General features: G+C 46.3%; 1 protein-coding gene across 1 annotated transcript; it reads left to right on the plus strand.

Moving 5' to 3' along the window:
• Window positions 1-8,187: 8,187 nt before the first annotated feature.
• Window positions 8,188-12,602, plus strand: EIF1B (eukaryotic translation initiation factor 1B). The gene is made up of 4 exons (XM_010228275.2): window positions 8,188-8,401; window positions 10,650-10,813; window positions 11,292-11,393; window positions 11,857-12,602. The coding sequence occupies exons 1-4, from the start codon at window positions 8,371-8,373 to the stop codon at window positions 11,899-11,901; spliced, it is 342 nt and encodes a 113-aa protein (XP_010226577.1). The 5' UTR covers window positions 8,188-8,370; the 3' UTR covers window positions 11,902-12,602.
• The last annotated feature ends 263 nt before the right edge of the window (window positions 12,603-12,865 follow it).

The following is a 12,865-nucleotide window of genomic DNA, read 5'->3' on the forward strand; positions in this document are numbered from 1 at the left end:
ACCTTCTTCCATTCAGGAGCTTCCATGCAGTAATAGCTAAGTGTCTTCCTCATCCAAGTCTTCAAGAGTTTACTCAGCCTACTTAACATTACAGTGGCAAAATATTAAGAGCACTCAAGGTACATGGCAGCACAAAAGGCCTTTCCAAAGCTGACACAATCAATAATGTATATACCCGCTTTCTTCAGCAAGCTCCTTTTAGCATATTCCCTTTGAACCCTGCATGCACTCCCTACTTAAAAATTGATCCACATCCAAGAGCCCATCTAAGGCTACGTTAATTGCGTGCACATGCATGTAAAGGGTGGCTGCTTAGTAAGTGAAACCCTTTGTGTTTTTGCAGCATAGATGTTTTTCCTCTACTATTCTCCATGCTTATTTTGGCCAGCTAATGTGGGTATCCTTTCTTCATCTCTAGTGGGCAATTGCTAGAGCGAGGACTTTTTCTCTCCAGGACTTTTTCTCTTGGTTGATTTGCTGAGTGACCCTCTCATCTTAAAACAGAAGTAAAAGCCAATCTCATCCTATTTACTCATGCTAGTTTTGCTGCCACTGCAATGTAAGCCTTTCATTAGCACAGGTAATTTTCACTGATTACCACCCACATGAAAATCACTGTGTAAAAATAAAGCTGTGCAATGTCTTCATGTTAACATGGCTTGCTCACTGGTAAGTGCTGCCTGCCAAACTAAGATAAATCATCATGAGGACAGCCAGCATTTAAAATGCTCTAATACAACCAGCTGCTTCTGTTCGGACCACAAGTCCATCCACCGCCATGTCTTATCTTTGGGACAGTAGCCAGTGGAGAACATCTGGGAAAGAGTCTAAAAACAGGGCAACATTTTTGGATGTTTGACACAAGAATACTCTGTCAGGCCCCTAAGATTTGTGCTTCAGAGGATTCCTGGACCAAATTTGCCTTTGGACCTAATGGACTACTTTTTCCTCCACAGTTGCTTCTTCAATCCATGTAAACTCTCAGCATTCAGGAAATCCTGTGCCAAGGGCATCCCTAGCTCTCTCCTTGCTGCAAGAAGGAGGAGGTGCATGTGCTTGTTCCAACGCATCATTTGTCAGCATTAAGTACTTTTTTTCTTTATCACTTTCGATCTTTCTGTCTTAATGTAAGGCTTCTATAAAAAAGGTTTAAGTAATGAGCACTACTAAAGTACGTGACAGTCTATTTAAGCTCACTATGCATTTCTCTAGTACTATTTTACTCCATTCTCATTTACTGTGAAGTGCAAGGCCATGATAAATCTATCAGAGCGCTATGTATACACAGAGACACTATAGGACACAACTTCTCAGAAAGACACCAGCAATGCAGATATGAAGCACTGCAGGAAGGAGAGACAGCTTTCCAAAGGCAGAGCAGGTTTTAGGGCAGGAAATAGTGAGCAGGACGAATGGTTAAAATGGGAAGCTGTAGGTATCTCTTGGAGGTTGGAGTGACCCCAGAGGATGAGGTCTGGGGAGAATTTCCTTTGTTGGAAGGAGCCATCCATAAACTGAAAATTATCAAAGCAAAGACATTTAATGCGGTTGGATGGAGAAACAGCAGGGGTTTTTGTATGCCAGCCCACCACTCTCAGTGTTTCACATGCTAGCGTATGAACAGTTAGCAAATATAATGGTGTGGAAACCTCTGCACCGGTTGTGAGTCTGCCCAGCCTTCTGTACCGATGCAGAGCATGATGCCTATGTGTGAAACGGAGAAATGAGTCACTGCCATTCTGATTTTGCCTGGGGTTGAATGAGACGGATGGGTAACACCGACATTCGTGTTGTCTGGAGTTGGAAACAGTCATTCTTCGATAAGAGGCCCAGATGCACTGAGTTTGCAGGATTCATAGGAAAGTTCCATTTAATCTATTCAGGAAACCATGTCAATCCAGCAACTGGATGTGACTGTAATTACTTGTGCCTTTGACTAACATTATTCTGGTCCAGAGAAAAGCCAGGATCGGTTTTAATTTGGAGGAAGTTTTTTTTTGAGAAACAGGACCATCTAGTGGTTAAAACAGAGATTATCTACTTGTTTCACTGTAGGAATGAACCCTCCAGGTCTTCAAGTGAAAGTTTAGTTAGCTTGAAATCTAAAAGTGTGCCTGCAGCCAAACGAAGCTGTATGTAACCCAGGCCCACATTTGTACCTACTGAGCTTTTCACACCGCACTTGGGTATGTAAATGCATACTTGGGTATGCATTTGGAGCTGCCTCCAAATGCAGCTGGAAGAGTTGCAGTTCACATAGCAGAAGCAGGGAAGATACTACATTTTATTAAAAAAAAATAGGAAGGAAGTATTCTTGCAAACACTGAGTATGTCCAGCACTGAGACAATATTTTACAGTTTGCCAACCATTAGGCCAGCAAAAGCACTTTCTCGATACAGAAGCAGAGCTGAATTTGTACATTTAGTCATTCTACTGTTGGGTTGCAGGATGAAAATTCCTGTTTCTATTTGCCATTCACATGTACTCATGGGAGAGATTAGATTTCATGCGCAATTACTTTGCAGGGAACTGACACCCATGTGCTCGCTGAACACCACATGCTTGAAGCAGTAGTCCAGGTTTCCAGGCAGTTAGAGCAGACAACTGTCACTGTTGTGCTGTCTGCATGCACAAGTGTCTGCACGTTCTGGTAAGGCAGAAAGCAGCACCAGGTCCTGCTGGGAAACAAAGGGCGCTTTGTTACAGAGGAAAAAAAAAGGGGGGTGGGGCTCATGGGATATTAACTGAAAAGATACAACAAATTTACATGGAGAGGAAAAATTTTAAAAAATGCATCAGGGCCCCACACCTCCTGATAATGTTAAGTTCTCCGACAGAGGTGCTCAAGGTATCCTGGAGGACACGATGGGTGGGAGCCAGCCTGTCCAAAAGGTCTCTCCGTATCTCACTCTGAGCCCTTAGTCCACAGATATTTCCAAATCATTGCATGGCCCATGACTGAAGCAGCTATTTGCACCGCCCCCCCCCCCCCGCCATTAGTGCCTCCCCATCCTCCTGTTACTTTTCCAGTCATGCTTTTTCTGTCACTTTGCCTGGCTAAGCATTGGCCAGCAGTGCCGAGCTCCGGCCAGAGGCGGCTCTGACTCAGCGGGCGCGAAGCCGACAGGGCCGGCGGGAATTCAAAAGCTGCCCCAGGGAGCACGAGTGACCAGAGCACGGCACAGCAGTTAGTGCAGGCAGTTGGTGCAGGCAGGGGTCAGGGAGTCTCCCCCCAGGTGTGGAAAAGAATCTTCTCCCGGAACTCTTCCAGCAGCGGGAGATCAGGTAAAGTCATGGTCTCCACTCGGCAGAGAGGTTCCACCAGGAAGACACAGACCGAACCGCCACAGAAACATGCAGCGGTCCAGGTTTCTGGCTGTGGGGAATGCCTGAGCCTCTCCACGTTACCGGGGAGTGGCGAAAACACCGCCTGCCTTAGGTGCGAGCAGGTGGACGACCTGCTCAGCCTGGTGGCGGGGCTAAAGGAGGAGGTAGAACGGCTGAGGGCCCTCAGGGAAAGTGGAAAAAGAAATAGACTGGTGGAGCTGCATTCTGCAGTCTTCCCAGGAAAGCCACCCTGAGAACCAGGCGATTCAGTCAGAAAATCCAGTACCCTCTTGCCATAGGGCAGAGGGGGCAGAATTAACAGTATCCAGGGATAAACAACAATGGAAACACGTCCACACTCGAGGTGGCAGAAGATCCCTTCCACGGCTCACCTCACCTCCACCTGTGACCACATCCAACAGGTACGAGGCCCTGGAACTTGCGGATCAGATAGAGGAGGCCTTGAACCAAGGCCCATCTAGGCGGCTGTCTACAGAGAGGCAGTCAGGTCCATGCTGCGAGGCTGCTCCCCCTAAGGAGAAAAGGAGCACCTGGAAGAAGCGGCGGGTGATTGTTGTGGGTGACTCCATGCTACAGGGCACGGAGGCACCGATATGTAGACCGGACCCCTCATCCAGAGAAGTCTGCTGCTTGCCAGGGGCCCGAATAAAGGATGTCACAGAAAGGCTCCCAAGAATTGTTCAGGAGTCTATTACCCTCTGGTATTGTTTCATGTGGGCGCTAATGATGACATGGGGAAAATGAAGGATATCAAGCAAGACTTCAGAGCCCTAGAAATGGCCATCAAATGTACGGGAGCCCAGGTAGTGTTCTCCTCTATTCTGTCAACGAGGGGAATGGATTCAAGGAGGAGAAGGCGGATATGGCAGATTAACAACTGGCTGCGCTGCTGGGCTTAGCAACAGGGTTTTGGCTTCTATGACCATGGGACTCTGTTTGATGACCACCAGCTAGTGGGGAATGATGGGATCCATCTCAGCAAGAGGGGCACACGTCTCTTTGCCAAAAGGCTGGCCAACCTGGTTAGGAGGGCTTTAAACTAGGCAAGAAGGGGGAAGGGGAGTGTCACAGACACGGCAAGCAGTACCGTGCAGCCTAGGGCAGATCGCGTCCAGTGGGAGTATGCTAGTGGGGAAGTGAGGATAGGTAATGATCACAGAGGGTCCTCTTTCACCCCTCCTGGGAAACCTGTGGGCTCTGTTGCTTCCCTGAAATGCCTGTATACCAATGCGCGAAGCATGGGGAATAAGCAGGATGAACTGGAGATCTGTGTGCGGTCCCAGCATCATGATCTCATTGGAATCACAGAAACAAGGTGGGATAGCTCGCACGACTGGAGCGCTACCATGGGAGGCTATGTGCTTTTTAGGAAGGACAGGCTGGGGAGGCGAGGTGGTGGAGTTGCTCTTTATGTGAGAGAGCAACTGGAATGCATGGAGCTCAACCTGAGAGTGGATGATGAGCGACTTGAGAGCTTGTGGGTAAGGATTAGAGGGCAGGCTAATGTGGGAGACACTGTGGTGGCTGTCTGCTACAGGCCACCTGACCAAGACGAGGAGGTTGATGAGGCCTCCTATAGGCAGCTGGATATTGCCTCATGGTCACAGGCCCTGGTTTTCATGGGGGACTTCAACTACCCCGACATCAACTGGGAGGACAACACAGCCAGGCACAAACAGTCCTGGAGGTTTCTGCAGAGTGTCGATGATAACTTTTTGACGCAGGTTGTGGAGGAGCCGACGAGGAGAGATGGGCTACTGGACCTCGTGCTAACGAATAGGGAGGGCCTTGTAGGAGATGTTAAGGTGGGGGGTAGCCTCGGCTGCAGTGACCATGATCCAAGGAGGATCCAACGAGGGCTGTAAGTAGCCTTGCAACGATGGACTTCAGGAGGGCCAACTTTAGCCTCTTCAGAGACCTCCTCGGAAGAATCCCATGGGCTAGAGCTCTAGAAGGTAGGGGGGCCCAAGAGAGCTGGTTAGTTTTCAAGCATCACTTCCTCCACACCCAGCAACAGTGCATCCCTGTGGGTAAGAAGTCAGGCAGAGGGGGCAGGAGACCTGCGTGGATGAGCCGGGAGCTTGTGGCAATGCTCAAGCAGAAGGCAGCGGTATACAGAATGTGGAAAAAAGGACAGGTCCCCTGGGAGAAATAGAGGAACGTAGTCAGGGAATGCAGAGATGCAATGAGGAAAGCTAAGGCACGTTGGGAACGCAATCTGGCATGGGACGTTAAAAATAACAAGAAAAAATTCTTCAAATACATTAACAGCAAAAGAAAGATCAGGGGAAACGTGGGTCCGCTGGTGAACGGGATGGGCACCCTGGTTGCAAATAACACAGAAAAAGCAGAGTTGCTCAATGCCTTCTTTGCTTCGGTGCTTACCAAGGGCAGCCCTTTAGAGCCCCAGGCCCTAGGGACAAGAGAAGAAGCCGGTGGAGAGGAAGACCTGCCCTGGGTGGAGGAAGATTGGGTCAGAGAGCACCTAAGGAAACTCGATACCCACAAATCCATGGGCCCTGATGCGATGCACCCCAGAGTGCTGCGGGAGCTGGCAGAGGTCATAGCTAAGCCGCTCTCCATCATCTTTGAAAGATCCTGGAGAATGGGGGAGGTGCCGGAGGACTGGAAGAAGGCCAATGTCACGCCAGTCTTCAAAAAAGGCAAGAAGGAGGACCCAGGCAACTACAGGCCGGTGAGCCTCACTTCTGTCCCCGGGAAAGTGATGGAACGGCTCATACTGGCCGTTGTATCCAGGCACATGGAGGACAAGAAGGTGCTCAAGAGTAGTCAGCATGGATTCACCAAGGGGAAATCTTGCTTGACTAACCTGATAGCCTTCTATGATGAAATGACCGGCTGGATAGACGAGGGGAGAGCGGTGGATGTCGTCTATCTCAACTTCACCAAGGCTTTTGACACCGTCCCTCACAACATCCTCCTGGGCAAGCTCCGGAAGTGAGGGATAGATGAGTGGACAGTGAGGTGGATTAGGAACTGGCTGGATGGCAGGGCCCAGAGAGTGGTGATCAGCGGTGCAGAGTCTAGTTGGAGGCCTGTAGCTAGCGGGGTCCCCCAGGGGTCAGTCCTTGGTCCAGTCCTGTTCAATTTATTCATCAATGCCCTGCATGAAGGCACAGAGTGCTCCTTCAGCAAGTTTGCTGATGATATGAAACTGGGAGGAGTAGCCGATACCCCAGAGGGCTGCGCTGCCATCCAGAGGGACTTGGAAAGACTGGACAACTGGGCGGTGAAAAACCTCATGAAATTCAACAAGGCCAAGTGCAAGGTTCTGCACCTGGGGAGGAATAACCCCAGACACCAGTACAGGCTGGGGACCGACCTTCTGGAGAGCAGCTCTGCGGAGAAAGACCTGGGTGTCATGGTGGATGATAAGTTGACCATGAGGCAGCAGTGTGCCCTCGTGGCCAAGAAGGCCAAAGGGATCCTGGGGTGCATTAAGAAGAGCGTCTCCAGCAGGTCGAGGGAGGGAATCCTGCCCCTCTACTCAGCCCTGGTGAGGCCACATCTGGAGTATTGTGTCCAGTTCTGGGCTCCACAGTACAAGAGGGATGTGGACCTACTGGAGAGAGTCCAGCGCAGGGCTACAAAGATGATCAGGGGGCTGGAACATCTGCCCTACGAGGAGAGGCTGAGGGACCTGGGCCTGTTTAGCCTGGAGAAGAGAAGGGTGAGAGGGGATTTAATCAGTGTCTACAAGTACCTCAAGGGAGGGAGTGAGGAGGATGGTGCTGGCCTCTTTTCAGTGGTGGCCACTGACAGAACTAGAGGTAATGGCCACAAACTGAAGCACCAAAAGTTCCACAGGAACTTAAGGAAAAATTTTTTAACAGTGAGGGTGACAGAGCACTGGAATAGGCTGCCCAGAGAGGTTGTGGAGTCTCCTTCTCTGGAGATCTTCAAAACCCATTTGGATGCAGTCCTGTGCCACGTGCTCTAGGCGACCCTGCGTGTGCAGGGGGGTTGGACTAAATGATCTCTAGAGGTCCCTTCCAACTCTAAGCATTCTATGATTCTATGAAAGGGATTGTACCTTGGCAAATGGCCCCGTTTTCCCCATGGGAAAACAAAAAGCTACCTTACAAAAAGCTGCAGAGAGCAGGAACTTTCTTAGACCAATTCACACTGACTTTCTTAAGCCTGATGCAGTGCTGATCCACTCACAGCAGATAAGTATCTTTTTCACTAAAACAGGCTGAAGCTTTTATACTAATATATATACATATATGTGCGTATTCTGGCAGTTGTGGCAGTTGTATATCTGCAAACCATCAACCACCTCCTGAACACTAGCAAGCTTTACGGCACGAATGCATGCAGGTTTAAATGTAGACTCTGACCAAAGAGTGTAGCGGAGTAGGGGCAGGTTAGGACTGTGAGTTTCCAAACCGACACAAGCTATTGACTGAGTAAGGGGATTCAACCAGCGCAGCCGGTGCTTCCTCGGGGAAAACGTGGGGTCGGGACACGGGCAGAGCAGAAGCAGAGCGACCCCCGGCGCCGCCTCCCGCACCCGCCGCGGAGGCGCGAGGGCGCGGTGCACTCTGGGACCTGTAGTCTCACCGGCCGGCGCGGAGCCACGTGCCCTGCAGCCTCGGGGCGGACAGGGACTCTCCTTCCCATGGTGCAGCGCCGGGCGGGCGCCGCCGCCATTTTGCGAGGGGACGCCGGCGGCTGTGTCCGTTAGTGGTAGTGCGGGGCGGGGGTGCCTGGCGGGGGGCGGATCTGACCGCTTTTATTCTCTTATTATTTTTTTTCCCTTTTTTTTTTTTTGCCTCCTTTCTCCCCTTCTGCGCTCTCTTCTTTTACTTCTCGCTCTTTCTCTCCCTTTCAGGTCCTGCTCCCTCCCTCCGCCTCGGCCGTCCCTCCGCTCGCCGTGTCCCCGCCCGGCCCGCTTCCTGCCCAGCCCCTGTTCCGGCATTGCGGCGCCGCAGACGTGACCCGAGCGGACCTGACCGCGGCCTTTTCACCGCTGCCCCGGCCTCTCGCCGCAGAAGCGCATGTCATCTATCCAGAACCTCCAATCTTTCGGTAAGAGACACCCCGCACAGATGGGTATTTATTTATGGGGGGTGGGGGGGAGCGGGAGCGACACCCCTATGTGGCAGCTGTGTCGATGCACCTCCCCGCTCTCCCCACTCCCCCGATCCCGGTGACACTGAAGCGGTTACTGGGCGGAGTGTTGCCAACCCGAGCTCTGCCTGCGTTTTTTTTTTTGTTGTTGTTTCTTGCAAAGAGGTTTCTCTCCCCACCCACTCCCTTCCTTCCCCCACCATCATCTGCTTGGTCTTACCCACCTGATCTCTTGGCCTGTGCTGTCGGCCTGGTAAGATGTGTTGTTTATTCAGTGGAGAGAAACCTGAGATGAGGGTAGCCTCCCTCTCAGTCGCAGTCTGGTAGGAACTGCTGCCCTGTCTCCTATGCTGACTCCTCCAGCCTGCAGCTTTCCCAGCGTCTCTGTGAGGACCCCAGGCTGGGCTTTTTGTCATCTGTGCAGTCCCACAGTTCTCATCTTTGGTGTGAGGGGGTGTAGGGTTGTTATTCCTCTGTCAAGGAAGGGCATGGTTGCCTCACTACCCCATTTCTGATAAAGAATCTCTTTACTTGTTGATCTGCTGCAAAGCTGCCTCATTTATGTAATTATCTGCTGCTCCAAAACCTGATTTGTGCCCTACAAGTGACAGTGTTTTTGCAGATTAAGTCACATAGCTGGTAGGCCATTTTTCTTGTATTAGCACAGAAGTTAGACCTTACTAGGCCATGGTTCTCCATGTTTCTTGATCTGTAGGCAACAGATGTGAGCAAGTAACTTTTCAGGTTAACATTGTCAGGTTTTTGATCTTCACCTATTAACAGTATGGGAAAGTTGTGGTAACTATGATTTGAGAAGTTTGTGCCGTGCTTGGCAGTGTGTTACCCAGAGGATTTGTTTTTGAAAAGTAATTCAGTGTTGACAGCAATTCAGTGTTGACACCAGCATGTTGTTTTTACCTCTGACCCCAAATCCTAAGCTGTTTGTCAAGTGTAAGTCCCCTTTGTCTTTAATCCTTTCCTTGACTAAAATTTTTCATAGCTATTTGTCTTGCAAGCTGTGGAACTTGCAAGGATATTTTAAGAAATGCCCAGTGGAAATGGAGCAGATCTGCCACAACCAGGCTATATTTAATTCTTGTGGTATTTGCACCCTTGTGATGCTTAATGTTCTTGTAGGACCAGTCTGTCTGCTGAACTACTTCCATTCTCGTTCCCACCCAAGTTTTATTCTTATGAGGTGCTTGTTTCCAGGGGATGGCAAAACCTCATCTGTCTTTTTAGAGTTGAATTGCAGATGGAAGTTTAGATTATGTTAAATTGCCTAAATTTAAAATTGTGAAAATCTGTCTCATTAATATCGTGCTGATTAGTATCTAGAATTACTAGTGGCAGGTTAAAAATAAAAATCTTGACTTAAAGCACCTGATGCTTTCAATTTTATTTGGAGAAGTTACTGTTCAGCAGGCTTATAGACCTAACAAATACATAATTAAATGTGTTTTTGTGGAGAGTAGAAAACAGGTAATATGACCTGGAAACCCATCTTTTCTTTTTAAATATCTGCCTATTGTATCTCTTTTAAATAAATCAAATGTTGGAAGAGTTAGAGAATGGATTTATGTGCAGAAAAACTCATAAATGTCTTATTATGATTTTTGTCTGAAACTGCTTCCTAGTAGAGTGAAGCCAATTGACACACAGCTGCTGTCATCTGTTGGTGTCTGTTACTGTGTCCTGTTTACATAAGCAGCTGAGAATACATCCACAACTTAAATGCTGGTTGTGCAATGATTGTCGTCGTGCAAGACTTATATTTTGGACCTCTAAAGATGTGCATATGAAGGAGCTTTTTATTTTTCTGTAATGATCAGTTCATCTGATAAAAGACATCCCTGTCATTCCAGTCGTGCTTTGCTTAAATGCATTCAACTCCATGTGCAGGGCTTCAGGATTTCTGGTTTATAAGGAAAAGTAAAGGCTTACATTGATACTGTAGCAGAATTTCCAACAGGTTATTAAAGAAGCTAGATGCTTAATAGCTGACTAGCAGTAGGCTGAATTAGTAACTAGTTAGACTTAATACAACTGAAGAAAAAAGTAGCCCTAACAGAGTATTTTTAAACAGGGGAAAAAATGCTAAGATTTTACCCTAAAGCCCTTAGTGCAGTGAGAAACTTACCTGCTAGTTTTGGAATTCAGATGTTTTCTTTCATGAGAATTACATACGATATTTTTCTTCTTGCAGACCCCTTTGCTGATGCAACTAAGGGTGACGACTTACTCCCAGCAGGGACCGAGGATTACATTCATATAAGGATCCAACAACGAAACGGAAGAAAAACACTAACAACTGTCCAGGGAATTGCAGATGATTATGACAAAAAGAAACTTGTGAAAGCCTTCAAAAAGGTGAAGTTTTTAGTCTAATAGTAAAGATATTCTATAAAGGGTTTTGATACCCTTTACTCTTCAAGCTAAGAGGAGATTTTTTTTTTCTTGCCAGGGCCCATCACTTCTGTATTCAGGTTAATCCCCTTCCCTGTTTTTCTCAAAACTCTTGTCAGTGACCAAGTTACAGTGATTTTTGCCAGAAATCTATATCTTTCTTTCCTCTAATACTCCAGTAAATAGAGATATATTTTGAGTGGATCTGCTCCAAATCTGCTTAGATTTACTATCAGCATCTTAGTTTTTACGCATTCCCAAATAGGTTCCATTTCCTATTAAAACTTGCATAGACTAGATAGAGCCTTGCCTTTCTTGGCTTCAGAATTTTAATAGGCAGTTTATGTAACAAAATTATTCTGAAAAGGTTCACTAAGTAAAATCACTATGTATTGCATATTTTAGGTGTTATATGCCTTACAATATTAATGTTTCTCTCTAGAAATTTGCTTGTAATGGTACTGTGATTGAACATCCTGAATACGGTGAAGTTATCCAGCTTCAAGGTGACCAGAGGAAGAATATCTGCCAATTCCTCATGGAGGTGAGGCACTGCAGATAAATACCTTGCAGTATTCTAGACTTGTCTGCAAGTAACAAAGATTGATAACTCACACTGAAATTAATCTGTTAAAGATGTCTATTATATTTTCTATATAGGATGCTTACTATATTTTTATTTAATCATAATTTTGAAACTGAAAGCACTGTAGAGGAAAGAGGCTGTTATCAGAAGTACTTATTAACTTACTGCTGTAAATTGTGATGTTGGGGTTTTAAATCATTAAATAATAGGTGCTAGATCTAAAAAACAAGTCAAATGTTTGAAGGAATTTTCTTTGTTTTCTACTGAATTCTTTTGTTTGACCGTAATTAATTTTGGAAACTAGAAAACTACTTTATTCCATAACTACAGTATTAATATTTCTTTAATCAAAGTATAACATTCTGATAACTCGTTATTAGCTTTATAAACTTTACTGATTTACATTGCTTTTCTCCTTTAGATTGGCATTGTCAAGGAAGAACAACTGAAAGTTCATGGTTTCTAAAATAATTACACTGTCATGAAGAATCCTGCAGTATTTGTACTTACCTAAGCTGGCTGTTTTGTGGAAGATGAATCTTTGCAGTGAATGGACTTCCCTATTACCTGAACATTTAAAATTTGATTCATATTTGCATGATTGCATGAAAAATGTTGTATGTAGACTAGAAACACATAAGAAAACTGCAGTAAGGTGGCAGTGAAGACACTTGTAAACTTTAACACATTTCCAATGGAAATGTTTTGGCGATGATTGTTCAGTTTACTGTTCTTCACTTGACTTCAATGTGTGGGTTGTATTAAAACAGTGTGAGTTGCTGCTTAAAAATAAAAGTTTATTCATATATTTTCAGAGGTATTTGAAATGTTTTAGCTTAAGTTTTTCACTAGGACAGCAGCCTTACTAATAAATGGCTATTTTTTTCTGTAGTGAGTGTAGCTTACTGCTCATTGAACAAAGTGGCAAATCTACATGATCAAGTATTTAGCTAATTAGAAGTACGTGAGCGTGATGTGATCTTCTGCTGTAGCTTTAAGACTAGAGATTTAAAATCTTCCGTTTAGGTGTATTTTAGTAGTAGCATGATAAGACATTAATTATTTGTTGAGTGAGTAGGTGGCTCTTCCCTCTAAACTGATCTGCAATGACTATGAAATATTAGTGTTAAATGTAGCAAAATTAAACTAAGCTGAACTCCTTAAAGCTACTATTGCTGAGAACGTACTAAACATCTAGATCTTACTGGGTATTTCCAGAACATGTGAAAGAAGTGCAGAGGATTTAGTATCCTTCCTGTCTCTGAATGAAGGGGAAAGTTGTTGAGCTGGCTTCTGCTGTAACTGCATTTCATGCTGGAAAGCAGACTGCTGTAATAACTGTGTTAGTTGTGAAAACAGAGAAGGGAGCAGACTCTGCACTAACAAATTTCTTGTACATGTGTCATTGCAGCCTCTAATCCAACGTTATG

This window comes from Tinamus guttatus, unplaced genomic scaffold, assembly GCF_059628265.1.
Source record: "Tinamus guttatus ecotype Peru unplaced genomic scaffold, ASM5962826v1 Tinamus_guttatus_pri_ptg000115l, whole genome shotgun sequence".
Taxonomy (NCBI): Eukaryota; Metazoa; Chordata; class Aves; order Tinamiformes; family Tinamidae; genus Tinamus; species Tinamus guttatus.